General features: G+C 36.4%; 1 protein-coding gene across 9 annotated transcripts in view; it reads right to left on the bottom strand.

The window, feature by feature from the left end:
- Positions 1–23237, bottom strand: part of LOC112057979 (potassium/sodium hyperpolarization-activated cyclic nucleotide-gated channel 2) — a 342833-nt gene that overhangs the window by 118851 nt on the left and 200745 nt on the right. The window contains exon 1 of one of the 9 annotated variants that reach the window (XM_024098605.2): positions 12937–13096. The exons of 7 other annotated variants lie outside the window; for them this stretch is intronic. In XM_024098605.2, coding sequence (XP_023954373.1) covers positions 12937–13045 — 109 coding nt within the window. In that variant the 5' untranslated portion in view covers positions 13046–13096. Of the gene's footprint in view, positions 1–11865; positions 11959–12936; positions 13097–23237 lie in introns of those variants that run through there. One more of the 9 variants, XM_052887780.1, reaches the window with a different exon arrangement.

Genomic DNA, 23237 nt, shown 5'->3' on the forward strand with positions numbered 1-23237 from the left:
GTGACGCAACATGGGTTTGAACAATCAATTCCTTTCTTTAATAAAAAAACACAGGTCTGGCCTTGCATATACTTTCAAAAATAGAATGACGATAAGACACTAAAATTAAAAAAAAAATTAAACAAAGAAACCAGAAATACATAGACTACAAACATCTAACATGGGAATCAGTCAGCAACGAAATACGGACCAACGAAGCGTGCCTAATCGTCCATTGAGCGATTTCAATAACCATGACATTCATCCTACCCACATTATCAGTCAAAGGAGTTTTCAGTTTTTACTTTTCAGTTTTATACAGAGCACAGATTATACAAAAATATAGCCAAGCAAATTGTCAACAGTGGCACTCGGAACGAAAGCTATCAGTCAGAAACTGTCAGAATTCTTCACGACTGTCAACTTATTTGCAACATAATAACTCTCGGTTTCAATGTGTTTGTTAACTTGCTCGTAGTATAGCGGAGAGTAGGAATGTGCGTGCGAATGGTGTTGTTTTTACCTAACTGTAAGAAGGGTTATGTTTTTCGCCCGAATCTTATATGTATGTATGTATGTATGTATTATTACCTCATATCTTCCAAACCGCGAAACGGATTTACATAATTAAGACATCGTTAGATTTGTCTTTCTCTAACTCAAGTGTTCGTAGATAGGTGAAGTTAAAAAAACCCAACACAACGGCTGAGATTTTTTTTAAATATCTTGAATATCTTAAATATGGGTATCAAATTCAAGGGGTCAGCAAAAGGGTTTTTTAAATGATATATCATGGTCATATTAAAAAAAAACCTACAATTACAAAATTTTTATTTATTAATCGCTAAAAAAACAAATGCAAATCGAAAACAGACCCTTTTTTAAAAGTCCGTTGAAAAATAGCCTCTTTTATCACTCGGATATAATATAACCTTGAACGTCAATCTTGAATGTCATTTTGTCCACGAAACTAATAAAAAACCAACATACTCGTATGTTATTAGAGATGTATTTAGTAACGAAACACAAAGGGACAAAAGCATTACCAAACTTTGGAAGATCCTAAATAAATACCTACAAACGGGTGGATACAATATTATGCTAGATACAATAACCCTTTTGTTGCCTTTGTTGTTACTCCATTTTCAACTATTGTTGAGTTTATAATAATAAAACTACATTGACAAATAGTTCTGAATTGACAATATGCGATTTGTTTTGTTAAACAGACCAAATAGTTCTCATGCGTTATTTTTTAAATTCGATTGGACGTTTATTGAAATTGAAACAAAATACCAAATGTGATTTTAAAAGATAACAAGCTTCGTACATTGAGATTTTATCGAGTAAGAATTCATTTATTATATTCGCGCCTCGTCCTCGAGATTAGTAGCAGATATTACACATGTAGTTACGCATAGACGTCACCACTCATCACTTAGTTGAGAAAAAAGTATTTTACCCTCTCCCTTTTGTGTCGTCCACTTGTTGGTCGGACGGTTGTCGCCAGTCATTCGCATTTTAGTGCTCAACCACTCAATACATTGTAAACGTTCTTTCGCAGTGTGTGTTATTATAATAAAGTTTACGAATACGAAAAATTCACAAACGACAAAGTGTTTTAAGTGAAAGTGTATCAAGTTCAGAAGAAACTGAGGACGTCTACACGACGAAATTGAAGCACCGTTTTATTGTACTTACGTATCTACGTAAATAATACATTATTAATGCACCAGGGACAGTCATTGGGGCTGTTCAACGCATTAATAGACGGTTGGCGTTTTACACGGCAAAATTGAAGCAGGTATCTACCCGCTTTTCTATACTTACGTATCTACGTAAATAGTATATTATTAATGCAACCAGAGCAGTCATTGGGGCTGTTCAACGCATTAATACGCCGTTGGTGTTCTACACCACGAAATTGGAGCAGGTATCCACCAGCTTTTCTATACTTACGTATCTACGTAAATAGTATATTATTAATGCAACCAGAGCAGTCATTGGGGCTGTTCAACGCATTAATACGCCGTTGGTGTTCTACACTACGAAATTGGAGCAGGTATCCACCCGCTTTTCTATACTTACGTATCTACGTAAATAGTATATTATTAATGCAACCAGAGCAGTTATTGGGGCTGTTCAACGCATTAATACGCCGTTGGTGTTCTACACCACGAAATTGAAGCAGGTATTTTTTCGCTTTTTTATACTTACGTATCTATGTAAATAATACATTATTAATGCACCCGGAGCAGTCACTGGGGCTGTTCAACGCATTTATGCGACGTTGGTGTTCTACACCACGAAATCTACCCGCTTTTTTGTACTTACCTACGTATCAACGTAAATAATATATTATTAAAGCAACCTGAATAGTCGCACAGCTGCAACAGTTGGGACTGTATCGAAGCACGGAAGTACGGCTGCCGTTCCTTCCACTGGGGACTGTAACCTAATATACTCGTAGATATGACAAATCTTTTTACCTAGCTCGGTTATAATGTACAACATCATAAACTATTAAAATTTGTCAGGGGCTTCTTAAAGTCCACTTTTTAGACACTAAGTGCTAACTAAGTAATTAAGTTTACGAATTTACATATCATACCTATTTATGATAAATTTCAAACACTCCCGCACTGGGGCCAGATAGTTGTCTACCAGAACGGCAGACTAATAACACTCTTCAGAGTTACATCTGTGAGCCTCTGCCAGGACATAGTACTCCGGCAGATTTATAATTGCTCATAATACAAACGTCCCTGAACTGATACAGAACCTTAGAAGAACATTAATGACAAATATTGGCCAGAAGTATGCAACTAACTTGCAAATCATTTATTACATTTATAATATTATGAAAGACGGTCTACATTACAATATTTTAAAATTAAAGCGGTCATTAATGAAAGCAGTTAACAAATCCAGGCTCAAACGAGATTAAGATTCTGATAACAAGACAGTAAACACCAATAATAAAGTGCCAGCTTCAAAAAATTTAAACCATAAGGCGCGCGGGCGCTCAATGAGCCGCGAGCCCGCAACTCGCCGCTGACGCACTGTCTGCGACCACCGCACGCGCACTCCTGGAGGAGGCCGTCGCGCGGTCACCAGGCGGCGTGTCTACGTCGCCGCTCCTAAATACAAACGATAATACTATTCCATTCTGGATAGAAGATTATGAAATACATATCCTGTTGTACAAGATAGCTATCCCAAATGTTTACCTTGGGCCAACGTCCTCATTGCACTATGGCTATCAATTACCTACTCAATATATGAAACATAAATCACTATGTTTTTTCCTTGTATAAATCTATATGATTCAAGGACCTTCCTGGTACCAAAACCATGTGGAAGTGTTATACTTTGAATTATAAAATACTAATTTGTTTGTTAAAACGAATCATTTAAAATAAGAGTATTTAACAACAACACTGAAAGTTGTAACACGTCAAGTGGCGACAATTGACTTAAAAGATGCGTATTTTTTAGTCAAAATTATAAAGAATAATGGAACATTTAAGATTCTTTTTTTATGGGTAAATTTTTCAAATTTAAGGTTTTGCCACGGTGAAGCCCTATTCGTTTTTACTAAGATATAAAAAGCCCGCCGTCTATTTAGACGATTGACTATTGTTTGGTTATTTCTGTTCAGAATGTTTAAGCTAATACCGATCTCACTAAAAGTCTATTAGTATCACTTGGTTTAATTAATTATTAACGAAGTAAAAAGCGTACTCTAAAGAGTACTCATAAGACTCAAGTTGAAGTAAATTTCGACAAAAAAATAATAATAATAATAATACTTAGTGATGATCACACAATTTTCGAATTATCTTACCAACAAATTATTAATTACGAATTAAAACGCAACTTGAAATGTTCTCAAAATATGGAATAATGTACCTAAATATCTCAACTTGAAAAATCATGATGATTTTAACAGCGTTATGAATTTACCTAAATCAGTTCAACCTGATTTCGACTGGTGGATAAATAATAACGTAGAACATTCTGTCCATTGAATAAAGATTAATTAATGTCTACAAAGTAGAAATATTTTCTGACGCCTCAACGACGGGATGGGGGCCGCATGTGAAGGTAGGTCGGCAGGTGTACCGCGGTGTAATACTGAAATAGAACATAAATTAATAAAGAGCTGATAGCTCCATTTATTGCTCTAAAGACTATTCTATCGAAGCTTGCTACGTGTTGACTATTCAACGGCAGTAGCATACACGAATAAAATGGGAGGTATCTATATACTGGACCCTCACCTCACGAAACTTCTCGTGATAATATATGTAAGAAGTACGAAAGCAAACGAGTTTTCATTTGCGCCTTTAACATAAAATCTCCGCAATATAATTGCAGACTATGAATTCCGTAGAACTCATCCAACTATCTGATTTTACTCTTTACGATCTCGCTCATAAATTCGGACATCCAAATTTTGATTGGCTTGTAGTCAAAGAATTTTTATTTCTCTTAAAGAATTTACATTCACTTTTTTCACTGTTATAAATAATATAAATATTTCTCACAATCATAAATATATCTTATTAATTATTTTACAATCAGCTCGAAATAAACATTTCTTTGTTTTTTCGTTCTACCTACAGACACGCCCGATACGGAAGCGTTCGTTACCTCTGTGTAAGCGTTAGTGGTATTTACCACTGTATATATTTTCTTAGTTTCGTTTTAAATGTGATTAACGATTTGGATTTGGCATTCTTCGCTTACGCAGGTAATTTATTATAAATTTGCACCTTCAAATTGTAAGTCTCTTACCGAGACAAGTCCTTTGATGCGGTAGCAAAATGTGGTCTTTTTGTCCACGACTAATTGGATCCTGCACCTGATGTACTTTTGTGAAAGTAATAGTGTGTGAATTGATTTATTAAGAATCTTCTTTAAGGAATATATAAGTACAGTGGGCATGTAATTGTTTAATATTCATGATGTCTGTCTGTATTTTTCTGTAATTTAAAATATGTAGGAGCTAGTCATAAATAAATAACATTTGGAAGTCGCATAAACAACAAATGTGCCACACTTATCCTGGGCACAGAGGCCCAGGCGCTTTCAAATGGACCTATACATTTACAGTTTAAATTACGATCCCAACGCATTACTGCTTTTTGAATATTTACAGACAAGACACGAGCATCATGGTTGTACCCTATTGGCTTACTCAGCCGTGGTACCTCTTTGATTGGGTCCCTCATTATTTAGGATACTGTAAGATTCTCACCTAAAGGCCAGGGATTAATGTCTCACTCCAACTCTTGTCGAATACAAATCTGAATTACCCGGGAAGTAGACTTATTATCCGTGATGCACACTAGAATCACCTCTTGAAATAATATTGCGACGTTTATTTAAAGAAGAAATGGTGGTATTTCTGTCAAACTAAATTGATTAATATTTAAGATGCATCTGTACCCACAGAATTGATAAATAGGTATAAATTTGTTTTTTTCACTGAAACTGAGCCTAGACCTATTTAATGATGTCGCAAAAAGCATCCTACTGTTCCTACGTATTTTTCAATTAAAACCACCAAGAACCCAAATATGTTGTTGCCTGCCAATCTAGTTTCAGATAAACTGAGTAGGTACATAGCATCCCAATGAAGAAATAACCTTAGATTATCTTACAAACAAAACTATTACTTTATTCGTTTTGTCCAAGGTAAAGGTAAATGTAATATTCAAAACCTATCTCGGCACAATTAATATTCCCGACGTAACTAAGACTCCAAAAACCTGGGTTTCAACAACCCATTATTAATTTACATTTCTTTGTAGAAATAGCCGTATGTCCAGCTACTATCATACTGTTATCTAGAACACACCTCAACATCAAGGAAGTATGATGACCTATTCATTAGAATTAGGAAACCTCATGAACCAGAGGGATGGAAACACTCAGTGAGTGTGGGGTCAACTGGAGCGGTTCAGTGCTCACAACATGAGACAGGCCACGTCGCGGCACGTAGCTCGGTGTTAGCCTAGATAAGATCCGTAAAACGGCAGGCTGGAGTAGGATTTCCACAACGTTCGCTAAATTTTATCAAAGAAAGATCATACTGATAATAATGATACTACTTTAGGTAAACTAATAATAATAATAAAAAAATTATTATAACAATGATCACTCAATTACATAAATTCGAGTGAAGTAAGGCATACTTTTTTACCTAATATAAAAATACTTAAAACTAGCTAACATAGCTATTATAAAAATAATTAATGTCCATTTATGATTCGAATTAATTTTAATTATCCTAGAATGGTAAACTTGTCCCATAGGGCTAAGACAGACAAGCTCTTAAGAGCAAGGAGAAGAGAAATCTTTGTTATTAAAATCTCAAGTAGATAATATAATTTAATAATAGAATAATAAAATTATATTTACAGATTGTTCATTGATGTTATTTCCGCAATACTCTCAAAGTCTACATGTGTAATATCTGCTACTAATCTCGAGGACGAGGCGCGAATATAATTAATGATTAAACGAACTTACCTGTAAGTGAAGTTCTATCATAATTATATGAGCGCCGAGTCCGAAGAGATTAGTATCCCGCCCTCCCAGTGATATACGAGTATATGCCCCAGGTGTCACGGAAATACATCAATGAGTCAAGAATATCTTACTCTAAACTAAATGACTGGCGACAACCGTCCGACCAACAAGTGGACGACACAAAAGGGAGAGGGTAAAATACTTTTTTCTCAACTAAGTGATGAGTGGTGACGTCTATGCGTAACTACATGTGTAATATCTGCTACTAATCTCTTCGGACTCGGCGCTCATATAATTATGATAGAACTTCACTTACAGGTAAGTTCGTTTAATCATTAATTATACTAACTATGGGTCTAAGCCATGATGGTCTAATACTTTAACTGTTTCATGACGTACCGTAACAGTACTAAACGCTAACTGCATCTAAACGCTAACTGCAAGCAGAGGCGTCCCAAGAACGTCCTTTACGATCCAGACGATGACATAACAACCGACAATGCTTCCCAGGTAACACAATCACAAGCTACACAGCGTCTTCGCCGGCGAAGACGAGGTCCCCGATATCTAACGTCACCCGGACGTGGGTTTTCTAACTCACGATCTTGGGGGCGTCCGGACTGATTCACTCAGGTCACGGTTACCTCCTCCAAAATGGCCTTCTAAGCCGAGGTCCGAGTCTCATAGGAGACGCCCTTAGAGAGCCGTTCCGTCCTCTATCTTTCTTTCAGCCTTCGGGTCACATCAGGTGATGCTTCTGCGCTCGCCCAACCCCCCCGGTGACGCCGTAGTGGTTCCGCAGGGAGCTATCGGCACCTACTCAGACAGAAAAAAAAAAAAAAAACGTAACAGTAAATCTTAAGCAAACTGAGTGTTTGACAAAATTAGTAGTGAATAATTAGTTCGACGTTTATTTCTTTAGAGACATTAAGTAACGTCATGACGTCACAAAATGGACGACAGCGTTATTGACGTTTGGAAAAATTTAATTAATACATAATCTTTAAATTAAGTAGGTATTCTATGAAATCCTTAACTTTTTAATGGTATATTTTGGACCCATATTCCATGTACTACGTATACGAAATAAATATTGTTTAAATATTAAATTTGTTAACTTTTTACTGTATATCTATTAAGGACTAATTTGTACTTTTTTGTATTGTACCTAACCGTTTCATAATCTACTATTACTCATGTGTTTATATTAATAAATATTTATATAAACAACAACAACCGTAGGAATAAACAAAGACATTTAAATTATCATTTATATTCGCTGTTACGTGTCGCCGCACACGGGCCACACGCTACAGCCACAAACGCCATCACAAGAAGCAAGTAGGGACCACAAAAGCACTTGTGGCCGGTGGTCGACTCTTTTTTTTTTTTAATTCTTTACAAGTTAGCCCTTGACTACAATCTCACCTGATGGTAAGTGATGATGTAATCTAAGATGGAAGCGGGCTAACTTGTTAGGAGGAGGATGAAAATCCACACTCCTTTCGGTTTCTACACGACATCGTACCGGAACGCTAAATCGCTTGGCGGTACGTCTTTGTCGGTAGGGTGGTAACTAGCCACGGCCGAAGCCTCCCACCAGCCAGATCTGGACAAATTAAGATAACCACAATCGGCCCAACCGGGGATCGAACCCAGGACCTCCGCCATTAAATCCACCGCGCATACCACTGCGCCACGGAGGCCGTCAAAACGACGTCGACTCTGGCGGTCGGTGGCTGCTACTTTTTTTAACCCATGCATGCAGTAATGGACTCGAACGAAGAAGGTTTAATTGCGCTGCTTTTAATAAGAAAACGTCGTCGTAGAAAACGAATCCATAGTTATTGAATACATCCAATTTTAACAGAGAAGGGTGCGGAATCACGCGAATGGCATGTGGCGGCGTTTTGTGTCGGCGTTCAGTGGCCACAAGAAGCGAGCAGTGCGAGTGGTGGCCCGTGTGCGAGATACCTAACACAACACGTGTTGAATAATGTTAGAATTATTAACATGCATTAAATCGTATAGTTATCGCACGTTTATTACAAGTGTATTATGATAATAGTGCAAGTTCCGTCGCTTGTGTAATAAAGGCACTAAGTAGACACATATGGCCTTATTTATAAACAGATTAGGATTTAATCCTCAAATTTCTTAAAAGTAAAGTGAACTTTAAACAGTAGTGATTAGGTCCACATTATTTGAAGAAAATTAAGCTTTAATTAATCTCAATCCATGTTTATGGATATGGGGGATACTGAATTAGAACTGTGCATAATGAAAAGGTTTCATGTCTTCAGTAAAAATCTTCAGATCACTCATTTCAGATCGGTCACGGGTCCTAGTATCTGACACTTTTTTTAAATGGTCTTAAATTGTTCATTATATTTATAATAGATTGGAAAAAATTCATTACATTTTTATTGAGACGTGAATACATAACAATTTTAATTTTTATAATATTTTTTTGATAATACGAGCCAAAACACTGTCGGTCATGATAGTATACTTTAACTGTTTCATGACGTCATGTTAACACTAACACTTAACCAAACGGAGTTTTTGACAAAAGTTAATAGTTAATAGTTAAAAGTTAATAATCAGTTTGGCGATTATTCCTTTAGTGACAATACGTGACGTCACAAAATGGAAGACAGCGTTTTACAACAGTCCATCGAATGTCAATAGTGTGTTTATATATTCAATATCTAGCATAAAATATATCAATTATCGTAGTATCTACACGTTCTATGAAACTGCACATACGGACTGCGTAGCATAGACCATTTGTGCAGTTTTGTCGTTACTGTGTGGACTCTTGATGGATTTGCCCTGTGCAGTTTTAACTACTACCTATCGTTTGAGCTGCCAGCGGATTACGCACTTACCGTTTGCGGTTTGAAAGCAGTTATTTTTATTTTAGTTAGTTTTTCCGTGATCCGTGATGAAGTAGGTAAGATTAAAATCTTAGAGTTAACAAATCTTAATCCGGTCTCTATTCCTTGGAACTACAAGGAAGCTTAAAAGTTTCACACCGATTTAAAATTCGAATACTTCAACGAAATGCTTGTGACGTCATTTAAACGTACGAGTATTTCCAGTAGAACTAAAAATACGTTACGTGCATTATTATAATGTACTTAATGTAAATTATTTATGATCGGCCCGTCGAATCGGCTAAGTCGTCCATCAATGTCTGTAGGCGGGGTTATATTTAGTTTATAAACTATCTGGATTCCGGAAACTGGACGATAACGTCGTATTACCTAATTCAAATTATAAACGACTAGATGTAAAGATTTTATAATTTAAATATGTCACTGGCGCATCAAAATTAAGGTGAACAAAAGCGGCTAATTGACCGCAAAAGTTATTTAAACACTTTTTATGTCATGAGAGAATGATGAGTGAAGAAAGCATCGATATAAATCGTTAAATGGGCCCAAAGACGTGCGCGCACATCTTAACTTAGTACGTAACAAGCGTATGCTATAAGTGGACATGGACTTAAAAAAATATTTACTGTTTTTTTATTTATTTTAATCCCTTAATTATGCCTTCCTGTTCATTTTGGAAGTGTAAAAACACAAGCCACAACATGAATAAATAGAAATGTGTTACGAGTGATCTACTCAAAGTGCGAAACCAATGACAATTCCGCGACGCTTTGAGGCCCATCTAACGATTTACGATCGATAGAAGAAAGTCATCTTTTCGATTTTTTGTACCTATCTACAAAAGTAACATGTGCTTTTACCCCCAACATAGGCGAAATCGATCTGTTTTAACTCACCGACACAAAATCCTTGTTATTATAGCCTGACACCAGATGTTTGTATGTACTTTATGTTTCCTTGAAATTGGACTCGAAACTTATGACTCATTGTTATAATATCTAATTCCACAGTTTTTGTATGCTTTTTCTAAGCCCTTACTGAATAAATACTAATCAACGTCCCGTGAGAATACGGGGATAAAAAATATAGCCTATATATAACACTCACATCTGACTTCCTAGTTGTAAAAGAATATTCAAGTCAGTAGATCCAAAGATTACTCCCTACAACACCACAAACTTTAACTCTTTATAATATTAGTATACAAGTTTTTGAGACGTGATTAATAAAAGAAAATGACTTTTATCAACATATTTGACAATATGAGTCTAAACGCTGTCGGCCATTACGGTCTATATTTTATCGATTTATGACGTCACGAAAACACTAAACCTTTACCATACGGTTTAGTGTTTGTCAAAATTATTAGTTTTTAATTAGTTTGACGTTTATTCCTTTATTACATCAATATTGTGACATCACAAAATGGACGACAGCGTTTTGACGTTTGGAAAAGTATTTAAATTGACTTTTCTATGAAATCCTTAACTATTATCAATTGTTTTTGATATATATCGGACCCTTATTCCATATACTATACGAAATTATTTTTTTAAATTAAATTTGATATGAGTCAAGTGCTCTATTTGTATGAAATATATTAACCTAGTTCAGTCAAATTAAATCATACATAGAAAAAGAGACAAGGTAAAGTCGACAGTTGTATGTTTAGCGGATTTACCGTGACATCGCAATTTACAGCTACTCGTCCTAGTTATAATATTAGTCATATAAGCAATTCGTTGCCAATATGTATGTACCAGTGGCGAAGGATGGAATTTAGATGAAAGGTAAGCCGACCCAAAGATAACGAAATTCATATAGCGTGATAAAAACTCCAGTTTCTCATATATCTATGATATATCTCATATATACATTACAACAATAAATATGAATTGTTCTTTAAAGGCAACCCTCGGGAATTGGCTTGCATGAACTCTTCGCTGCTGGTACTTATCTACATTACTCCAGAACAGTTCTAGTATTTTTTTCCGTGTATATCAGTATCCGGTTACGGCGTGCTAATGCATTGATCGAGTTGCACTCGGTTTGGAAAGAACCCATTATTCAATTTTAGGGCGGTTCTTCGAACGAATTTTTCTTCAAGTAAGTAATGTGTGACTAAAAGGAGAAACCCAGTCTCTATACAAACTCGGGCCCAAATTATACAAATGATACACATCTGAAAATTTACCATAAGTTAGGACAATCAAGGAGAACATAAGAGAGAGCATAAATCCATTTCACGGATTGGCACGAACTCGTAACACACACACACACACACACACACACACACACACACACACACATGATAATAAAATTGACAAAGTTACGTACATCATCGTCGTTCGATAAGACCGCCTTTGCACAATATTATTTAATTTACTTTGTGTATTTATTTATAGTGTATTAAAGTATTTCAAATAAATAATTATATAATTCTTACTCAGCGAGTATTCAGTAGTACAGGATAGTTTCCCTGACAACCTCAATAGATCTTCTAAATCCATTTTTCACGGATTGGCACAAACCCATAACAAAAACCTTGATCATAAAGTCACGTGCATTATCCTCATTCGATAAGACTGCCTTTGCACTTCAATTTATTTAAAATAAAGTATTTCAAATAAATAATTATGTGATTCTTACTCAGCGAGTATTCAGTAGTGCAGAACAGAGTTTATCTAACAACCTCAACGGACCTTCCAAGTTAGGATAGTTTAGGTTATGATCATATAGTAGATAAAGTCACGTATATCATTGTCATTCGATAAGACGGCTTTTGCACAAGGACTTTTTAATAACTTTATTTTAAATAAATAATTATGTAATTCTTAAAATTCAAATTAGGCTTAGGTTACAAGTACTTTTGATACGTCAAGTTATGTCATGATTAAATGGTGGTAAGTAAAGTCGAAAACTTAAAGTTACGAGGGTACCAAGACCCCACAACAAACTAACTCAAGGTTTATTTTATTATTTACTCAGCGAGTATTCAGCAGTACAGGAAAAAGTTTCCCTAACAACCTCAACGGATATTCTAAATCCATTTTTCACGGATTGGCACAAACCCGTAACATCATGATCATAAAGTGTATAAAGTCACGTACGAGTACATCATCGTCATTCGATAAGACCGCCTTTGCACAAGGTTATTATATTAATTTCATTTTATTTACTTTGTGTATTTATTTACAGTATATCAAATAAATAATTACGATATTCTCTTTTAAAAATTCTAATTAATTACTCAGCGAGTATTCAGAAGTACAGGAAAGAGTTTCCCCAATAACCTCAACAGATCTTCTAAATCTATTTTTCACGGAGTGGCATAGACCCGTAACAAATTCCTTGATCATAAAGTTGATAAAGTTACGTACATTCGATAAGACCGCCTTTGCACGAGGCAAAGGCGGTCTCATCGAATGAGGATAATATGTATATTATATTAATTTCATTTTATTCACTTAGTGTATTTATATACAGTATTTCAAATAAATAATTATATAATTCTTACTCAAAGAGTATTCAGTAGTACAGGAAAAAGTTTCCCTGACAACCTCAACGGATCTTCTAAATCCATTTTTCACGGACTGACACAAACCCGTAACACACTCCATGATCATAAAGTTGATAAAGTCACACAAACGTGAGCTAACACTTTATAACACAACAGCAATAACACACACGTCATTGTAGGTTCACACCTAACACAACACTGGTCGCGCTGTGCAATTAATATTATATTTAATGTAGGTATACAGTAATAAATAACACATTGATATGCCATTAGTAATTGGTTGTTCATAATAAAAGTTGTATTGTTATAGCTGTTTGTTCTATTTTGATATATTTCGAATCTAGCAATCCGGTCAAGCTTCGCTTTGAGTTGTTCCCTACCCCTACTCTACCCTACCCTACCGTAGGGTAGGGTTTTTTATTTATTCTTTACAAGTTAGCCCTTGACTAAAATCTCACCTGATGGTAACTGATGCTGCAGTCTAAGATGGAAGCGGGCTAACTTGTTAGGAGGAGGATGAAAATCCACACCCCTTTCGGTTTCTACACGGCATCGTACCGTAAATCGCTTGGCGATTGTACGTTTTTGCCGGTAGGGTTGCCGCCAGCCAGACCTGGACAAATTAAGAAAATCTCAATCTGCCCAGCCGGGGATCGAACCCAGGACCTCCGTCTTCCACCGCGCATACCACTGCGCCACGGAGGCCGTCAAAAAGGTTGGGTAGATGTAGGGGTCCGATCGCGACCGAATTCATGTTTTTCTCATACCGAAATTGTTTTGAAAGCACGCGCCGCCATACCATGTAACAAGATTATGTTGACTTTGGCACAAACATCAAAGTCGCTATCGAGTGGGCAAAAAGGCATCTGCATACCAACCTCGCATCTGTCCGTAGTAAAAAAGTACAACAGTTTCGAGCGGGTCCACCAATATTTTATTTTGTAACTTCTATATCTTGCACAATAACATCGATCCCGATATCCATACTTCCACACTTGTAACTAGCGGACGCTCGTTATTTCGAACACGTATCCCGCGGGAAACAAGGATTTTTTCGGGATAAGATGTTGTCCTCCTGATATCCTCCTCTATCTTCCAGTGAAAGTCCTATTATAATCGGTCCAACCGTTCCAAATATAAGCCCGATCAAACAGACAGACCGACTAAATATATTTTTTTTAAAAGCTCGATTGTGTTTTAGTATCATGTAAATCACTAAAAGCACTTGAAATAACACTGTTATCTTAAAATCACAGACAGACAGAGCAATTTAATTTATACCTAGCGGTGGCGAAGGATGGAATTTAGATGAAGGTAAGCCGTCCCAAAGAAAAGTAACAACTTTCTCATTATTCGGGTTGCGGCTTGTGTTTTTACACTTCCAAAAAGATCTTAATGATAATTAAGGGATAAAACAAAAAAAACAGTAAAATATTTTTTAATTTACAGCATGCGCTTGTTGACATAACATTGTGTGCTCTTTAATATGAAGGGGCCCATCTAACGATTTATATCGATGGGTAATCCGGCGGGCATCGACTTGCATAAGCTCTTCGCCGCTGATACCTAGTGATATAAATACGAAAATAATGAATGTTTATTTGTTACGCAGTCAAAGCTAAACCATTGAACCAATTTTAAAAAATCTTTCACCAATGGAAAGGTAGCGATATTATCTTATCAACGGAGACTACGTGGGTGAAACCGCGTGGCATCCGCTAAATTTTACAAATTATAAACATAAAGTCTCACTCTCATCAAATAAAAATACAGAATATATCCATTTAAATTGTACTTTATAAAAAGTAAGGAGGTTAATATCAAAGATTTTAGGTAAAGATCTTTTTAATTAATTTCTATTATACCATGAAGTTTATTTTAAAAGACTGATTAAAAGCCGGCAAGAGATAGCTTATCTCATCGAATTAACTGAATCATCGGAAAAGATATATAATAGAATAAGTTCGTGACCTGGGTAGATGTTAGGTAATCTTAACATTGTATTAAGATAATATTCTCTGATAACAGTATATACTAAACAGATATATATATCATTATAGTGTAGGCATATATCAAAACCCCAGTGCATTGTATAAAACGAACTAAGTGAGTTTTTTGATAGAGAGTTAATCCATTTCATAATATTTATCTACTTTCCATTAAAATACAAACATTTAAAAAAAAATCTTATGCTTCTAGTGAACAAAACACACAATAATTTTTGTAGCTGCTTTGAAATTGTAAACCTTAATTTTTTTGTCCCGCCATCTTAGACCCCTGTCTAGTGTCCCGTGGACCCTTGGGGGTCTTTGGGATTGGGGTGAACTTCGGGAATTAATGACCTAAATGGAGATGATCATTGTTTTAATTGTAACTAATGATTTACCTAAAAAGAATCATCACACACAAGTACCTTCCTACTTCAATTGAGTTCTTACACGATGTTTATTATATTTCCGCTATTTTTACGTTGGTCTGGATAGTAAGGAGAGTCACGGACAACCATCACTTATAAATAGAGTACGCGAGATTTGCTCTTAGTAGCGTAAACAATCGTAAACTGGGAAGTTGCTAGCCGTTTAATTGCATTTTATAAAAAGTACTGTATATAATTAAAGTAGCGTATTTATATTATTTAACCTATTTAGGTATATTTACTTAGGTACTGTCCTTTTGGGTCGTTTGTGGTAACATGAAATTGTTGGAAATATAAATTTTTTTTTTCTGGCGTGAGGTGACAACTATCTAAATGGGATTTTTAGTTTCAATATGTTAGTACATCCCCATACCTTGGAGAGTGAGTTAATCAAACGGTCCGGTCATTATTTATTATTCTCCTACTATTATTATAAACACAAAATTTTGTATATATGTTTGGATGTATGTTTGTTTGGATGTTTGTTACTCTTTAACACCGCTACTACAGAGGCGATTTGACTGAAATTTGGAATGGAAATAGATTTTACTCTGGATTAACACATTTAACACATTTTTATCCCGAAAAAATCCATGGTTTACCGAGATTTGCGAAAACAGATGATTTTTATGATATGAATGTTTGTTACTCTTTCACTCCTCGACTACTGAACCGAATTAGCTGAAATTTGGTATTGAGATATATTATAGCCTGGATTAACTTAAAGGCTACTTTTTATCCTGGAAAAATCCATGGTTCCGAAGATATTTGTGAAAAACTAAATACCACGCGGACGAAGTCGCGGGCGTCCGCTAGTTAAACTCTTAAGGTAATCGTTTCTAACATATCACCCTTATCCCGCCAAGCTACATGGGTGCGGCATGCTGAGTCTAAGCTCCAATTCACAACGCAGGCAAAGACAAAGGGTCCTGAAGGCCCTGGAAAGAGCCAATAAAATAGAGACGACTGCTAAAAAACCTATTATCAGGTTATAAATAACGCAACGTATTTTCTTTTTTCTAAATATGCTCAGGCTGGCTAGTAGTTCTTCAGTTATTGCTATTTTTCAGTATATATCTTTGGAACGTTTTCCACAATCTCATTGGCACGATCGACGCAAAGCATCTAACCTAGTTCTCTTTATATTGCAATAATTTACCTGTCTCCACAAAAATAAACACTATTTTTCATCTCGATATTTCCATTTATATTGCGTAAAATGTACCGCATCGATATCATAATTCATTTAAATATTTTTCATTTTATTTTTATTTTTGTTGCTATCCCAGTTATATGCACGTTCCTCAGTGAAGTAAGTAGTGAATACAATAAAGCAACTTCGGTAATTATGGAATTACCTAGATGGTTAGATAACTATAGGTTTTAGAAGAAGGCTCATATACACTCAGCAGACGATGGAGCGAGCTCCAACGTCTGCTGAGTGTATATCCATGGTGTCCATGGAGATGCTCGGAGTTTTTCTGCGTGATCAAATCAGAAATGAGGAAATCCGCAGAAGAACCAATTTGCTCAACTAGTACAGCTGTAGTGGCATTTGGTGGGGCAGTCCAAAGAGCTGTTGGACGTTGGTGTCCCGAGGTGTTGGAATGGACGACGCACTGGAAAGCGCAGTGTTGTTCGATATACTATGACATATATGTTTATGAAAGCTTCAATATGTGTAACATCGATAATTTTAGCACTGATAATTAAATCACATTAAAATACACTTAAATCATTCGAAATATATAAAATATAGGTTAATTTATTAATAAATTAATCTATATTTTTGAATGCGTTCATAAAATACGTAATTTGTTTCGTACGCATTAGTCGTGCGTGAGGCCGTGAGTAACATCGAAGATCGAATATTTATTCCGTTCGATCGATCGATGGTACAATATTTTTCGTATAGCAACATCGATGTTTTTCATTTCAATATCGATGATCAAGGAACATACTACCCTACTACGTACCCGGTCGCCCGGAGAGTGCATAGGCAGAGCTGTGCAGTCTCCGGGCTGGATGCGTAAACGCATTTCCCAGCGACAAAAAAAAAAGATGGAACACAAATCGTAAGAGTCTGCAGGTACACTGCAGACTCTTACGATTTGTGTTCCATCATCTGCAAACTGTTAACTAAGCCATGTGCATTGAAATATGTAGCTTTTAAAAACAGTTTTGCGGCCAAGCAATTACCTCTTATTATTGTAATTCATGATAAGTACAAGCAGTGCATCAATCATATCCAACGTCAACTGGAAACGCGACTAATTTATTACAGGAAATGCAGAAGCATGCTTTACAAACGAGTCATTTAAATGTAGGATAGCTATCTCATTTTGGACGTAATATTTAGTTATGTCGACCATAAAGTAATTAAAATCATGGCCAATATATATATTTATTTAATTAAATTGAAGGAAAAAAGAAACGATTTGATCCCAGGAACATGTTTCTCATATTAAAGAATGAAGGAAAACATTACGAGGAAACCAACGTACCTATATGTTTCTCATAATGTAGGCAGGGGCATTCCACCAATATGCATCATGGGGGCTATCTTATAACCCTCATTAGAGAGGTGCTTTCTGTTCAGTCTGTACGAAGAGTTGATATGATTTTTGGTGTGGTTTCCAACAATCCAAAATATTCTAGAGGTTTGATTGCATATTTGTTAACCGACATCCAAAAAGTAGAGGTTCTACGTTTGACTGTATAAATATTTTTGTAGGTATGTTTTTAATTTACATTACCACGCCACTTGGTTAAAACGTTTATTATTACTTATAATTTAATTTCGCATCGAAAATTTCTGTAGGTAGAACGAAAAAAAATTGTTTTTTTCCATCTGATTGTAAAATAGTTATTAAGATTTATTTATAGTTGTTTCTCTGTAAGTGAATGTAAATTCTTTAAGAGAAATTAAGATTCTTTGACCACAAGTTGTCCTGCTGACCTATTAACTAATTTGGTCTTTATTAATAACTTATCAAAATGAATATCAAATCAGCTGAGAAATGTCATCTACTTAACTAAGTTTGTTAAAAATATCCACGAAGGGTTGTCATACGCACAGGATAACTTTTGTTACATAGAATCTCAATTTCGTATATGTCAACTGACATACGTAAAAAGTTAGTGAATTAGCCTGCTGTTCTTTCAAAATAAACGAAAAGTTTTTATGGTTAGAAAGGTTGTAAATTGTAAGTTTTCATAATTTTGCCTAACCTATACCTTTATACTCTTTTACTCATAATATGCAAAAAGTTAATTAAGCAGAAGCTGTATTATTTTATTTTCGGCGACCTCATAAATACAGTCTCTCATTTTCGACAAACAAAATTATGAAACTGTTTACTAGAGTTCATTTCAAAGAAAAATACTGTTCAATTTGTATTCAAATGAGCAAACTGCCAATTGAACAAATAAACGTACACGATGTGTAGATAAACGATTACCCCTCGTGTGTGACATCTACTGGTATCTCTACGTCAAAACATTTGATAATTATATTTAGAATGTGTGTCGACTTTATAAAGCATACTTAAATCTTGAACTGTATTTATCTACGAAATATCTGAACATTAGCATAACTGTTTTTTAGCTCAGCATACAACCGTACATATAACACCTGCGCAGGTGTGAACAATCAATAAGAGGAGTGGGATTCCACTATTATATACACGTCGATATATCTTCGTCGTCGTAGTTGGTCGCTAACTAATCCTCATAAGAAGGCTCAGAGTCACACAGCGGGCGATGGAACGAGCTATGTTAGGAGTATCTCTGCGTGATCGAATCAGAAATGGGGAGATCCGCAGAAGAACCAATGGGCGGGGTGCATAGAGTGAGAGGGTAGAGAGTAGAGTCTAGTCTAGTAGTCTCTACGTAGAGAGTGTTTCGTCGGACCTGGGTGACGTTGTCGCGCGGGTTTGTCGGCTTTTCGCGGGCGATAAGCAAAATAAATAAATTATTGTATAATCATGATGAACTTCCGCAAAGTAACGCCTGCTTCTATCCAATATGTATAATAGTTCAAACATTAGTATCAAATTTTCAGCATCGGTGTGTTTAGTCAGGCACGGTAATAAAGTCCGTGGCTGGCTGAACATGCCGATGAGGGTTTTATGCGGATTCATGCCAGTTCTGCAATTTAGAAATGCATTTATGTTTCATTTACAGCACTTTACTTAATATAATAGAGCTGAAGTTGCTTTGGATTGAATACACTAATCTCTGAAACTGCTTGTCTATCTTCTCTAAGGAGAGTTATGTACATATACCAGCCCTCCTAGCCATGTGGCACGTCGATTCTCTTTCTACGATCGCTAACGCTTCGAAGACTAGAAAAATGTAAAAAAAAATGTCAGTTCTTGATCACGTGACCTGTCGATAGCAAACGTCATTCCCATACATCTTTCTAGTTTCGAAGCGTTAGCGATCGTAGAAAGAGTATCGACGTACCACTTGACTAGGGGGGCTAGTATCCAGTTATTTTTATTCTAACTTATTTTTAAAAAAATTACGATATTTAGAATTAATCGATCGTAGTTTATACATATTAATCATTGATCGTATTTATAAGACATTCTGTTGGTTTGCCTTTTGTATTATTTAGAATAATAGTTCCTTAACCCTGTCTGTTATGTACCCGTAATGTCAGTTACTGACGATCAAGTAACTGATCGTGTGTAACACACGATCAGTTTTATCGCCTGTAAAGCCGTTAGCGCTGTAGGCATGTGAGATTACTTGATCGTCTGTGGCTGACATAAGCTCCGAGTAGCTGTTAAAATAGGATGATAGTGATTAATTATTGACAGAATCACGCAGTCTAAGAGATGCGTTCACTCTACCTTGAGCTATTGATTTAATTGCTGCTTTTCCAATTTGAAACGTTTCACTTAAATTTGAGATTTCTCATAAAAATACATAGTCCTGAGGTCGTTTCCAAGGCACGTATTTTAATGAGATTGCAGTTTAATTGGCAAAGTTTGAGTGGTTGGCAGCAAGCCCTGTCCTGAATTCTACATGACCTAAACCTATATAAGAATGAACACATTGCAACGTATTCAAATTAATTTCCAGTTACAAGAATTTCATGTTACATTCTTTCATCATATTTAAAATAATTTGATCATTATTTGGTCTAGACAAAGATGGGTAACGACCTAAAGGCCAATAAATTCCCTATGCTATATTCGAATTCTTTATTATTTTACTAGCGGACGCCCTCGACTTCGTCCGCGTGGAATTTAGTTCTTCACAAATCCCTCGGGAACCATGGATTTTTCCGTGATAAATAATAGTCTATGTTTTAGTCCAGCCTATAATATATATTAATACCAAATTTCAGCTAATTCGGTTTAGTAGTTGAGGCGTGAAAGAGTAACAAACATTCATATCATCAAAATCATCAGTTTTCGCAAATCTCGGAAAACCATGGAATTTTTCGGGATAAAAAGTAGCCTATGTGTTAATCCAGAGTAAAATCTATTTCCATTCCAAATTTCAGCTAAATCGCTTCAGTAATAGCGGCGTTATAGAGTAACAAACATCCAAACATCCATACAAGCTTTCGCGTTTATAATATTAGTAGGATAGTAGGATACCAAAAGTTATATATATTTTTAATATAAATTCTTTATTAAAATTTTGTATAATTGGCAAAAAGCGATTCTATAAGTGATGTACCTATCAATTCTTAATTACGTAAATAGCAATTTCATCAAGTTTTTCATAGATAGAAAATCTATTTAATTTATTTTTACTTCTTTCTATATCTTTTATATGTAGAGGCCAAAATAGCATCAAAGTTATATGCAAGTACTTACATTGCTACTTGCTTCATTTTCCAAGTAAGCGCGTCAAATATTACTGCATTGACATCGTATTCAAGATGTCCAATCAATCTTACTTTAGATTTTGGAGCCGTGAGAAATGTAGGGTAATGGAAGGAAATGGTGACATTTTTACCCTGTTATAAATCACCTGAAAATCACGTTGGTATTATTAAAACAGTTATTTATAGCACTGGTTCAATTCCATCGGACGATTGTTTGTTAGCCGTTCAATCGAATTATAATCTGGACACTGCAACGCTGCAATGACTTTTGTAAGGCTTGTTTCACACTTACCACAACTAAACAACAATCACAACAATTCTTCGTTATACGTCATTCATTCATAATCCATTCACCAATTCTTCAACATTTGTTAGTGCGAAGTTTTTGAAATGTTTTAATAATAGACAAAAAAATAATTAAAAAAAATAAACACCTTCTAATAGTTTACCCATAGGCAAGGTACCCAATACGCTGACGCGATGGCAAGGACCCCTCGGGATGGCAAGGCTTAACCTTTGGGCCAAATAAGCGCCAGTTCTTGGGTCACCTGACGCATGGATTAATTATAATAGTCACATCTATATTTTCTGAAGCCGGAAATGTAATATAGCAGCTGTTGTTGGGTGTGTGTGTGTGTGTGTGTGTTGTTGAAAGTATGTGTATATTGACGGTGGTGAACACTTAGCATATGATGATAATTTCTTTTGCCCGCCGTCGTATTGAAAAAAAATTACAACAAACACACTAACATACGCGGTAGGGTACTTCATCATCATCATCATCATCATATCAGCCGATGGACGTCCACTGCAGGACATAGGCCTTTTGTAGGGACTTCCAAACATCACGATACTGAGCCGCCTGCATCCAGCGAATCCCTGCGACTCGCTTGATGTCGTCAGTCCACCTGGTGGGGGGTCGGCCAACACTGCGCTTACTAGTGCGGGGTCGCCATTCCAGCACTTTGGGACCCCAACGTCCATCGGCTCTTCGCACTATGTGCCCCGCCCATTGCCACTTCAGCTTCGCAACTCGTTGAGCTATGTCGGTGACTTTGGTTCTTCTGCGGATCTCCTCATTTCTGATTCGATCACGCAGAGATACTCCTAACATAGCTCTTTCCATCGCCCGCTGTGTGACTCTGAGCCTTCTTATGAGGCCCATAGTTAGCGACCAAGTCTCGGAACCATAGGTCATCACTGGCAACACGCACTGTTCGAAGACTTTTGTCTTCAGGCACTGAGGAATTTCGGACGAAAAGATGTCGCGAAGTTTCCCGAATGCAGCCCAGCCGAGTTGGATTCGACGGTTCACCTCTTTCTCGAAATTGGACCTACCTAACTGGATATGTCCTAGGTATATGTATTCGTCTACAATTTCGAGTGCAGCGTTCTCAACTATAACTGGGTGGAGCGATACATGAGCATTACACATTATTTTTGTTTTGCCCATGTTCATTTTCAGGCCCACCTGTTGAGAAACGCTGCTGAGGTCATTGAGCATGGTACTAAGGTCATCCAGAGTCTGTGCCATGATGACTACATCATCCGCGAACCGCAGTTGAGTGATGTACTCGCCATTGATGTTGATGCCAAGTCCGCCCCAGTCCAGAAGCTTAAAGACGTCTTCCAATGCGGCGGTAAATAGCTTCGGAGAGATCACATCTCCCTGACGCACTCCTCGCTGCAACTGGATTGGCCTCGTAGTCTGATCCTGAATACGGACTGACATAGTGGCGTTTTCGTACAAGCACTTCAACGCTTGGATATACCTGTAATCAATTCGGCATCTCTGCAATGACCTTAGCACAGCCCAGGTTTCCACCGAATCGAAGGCTTTCTCATAGTCCACAAACGCTAAGCAAAGTGGCTGGTTATACTCGTGAGTCTTCTGTATAACCTGCCGCAGCGTATGGATGTGGTCTATGGTACTAAAGCCTTTTCGGAAACCGGCTTGTTCGGGAGGCTGGAAGTCGTCAAATCTATTAGCGAGACGATTCGTAATTACTCTCGAGAACAATTTGTAAACATGGC

The sequence above is a fragment of the Bicyclus anynana genome, chromosome 20 (assembly GCF_947172395.1).
Source record: "Bicyclus anynana chromosome 20, ilBicAnyn1.1, whole genome shotgun sequence".
Lineage (NCBI taxonomy): Eukaryota > Metazoa > Arthropoda > Insecta > Lepidoptera > Nymphalidae > Bicyclus > Bicyclus anynana.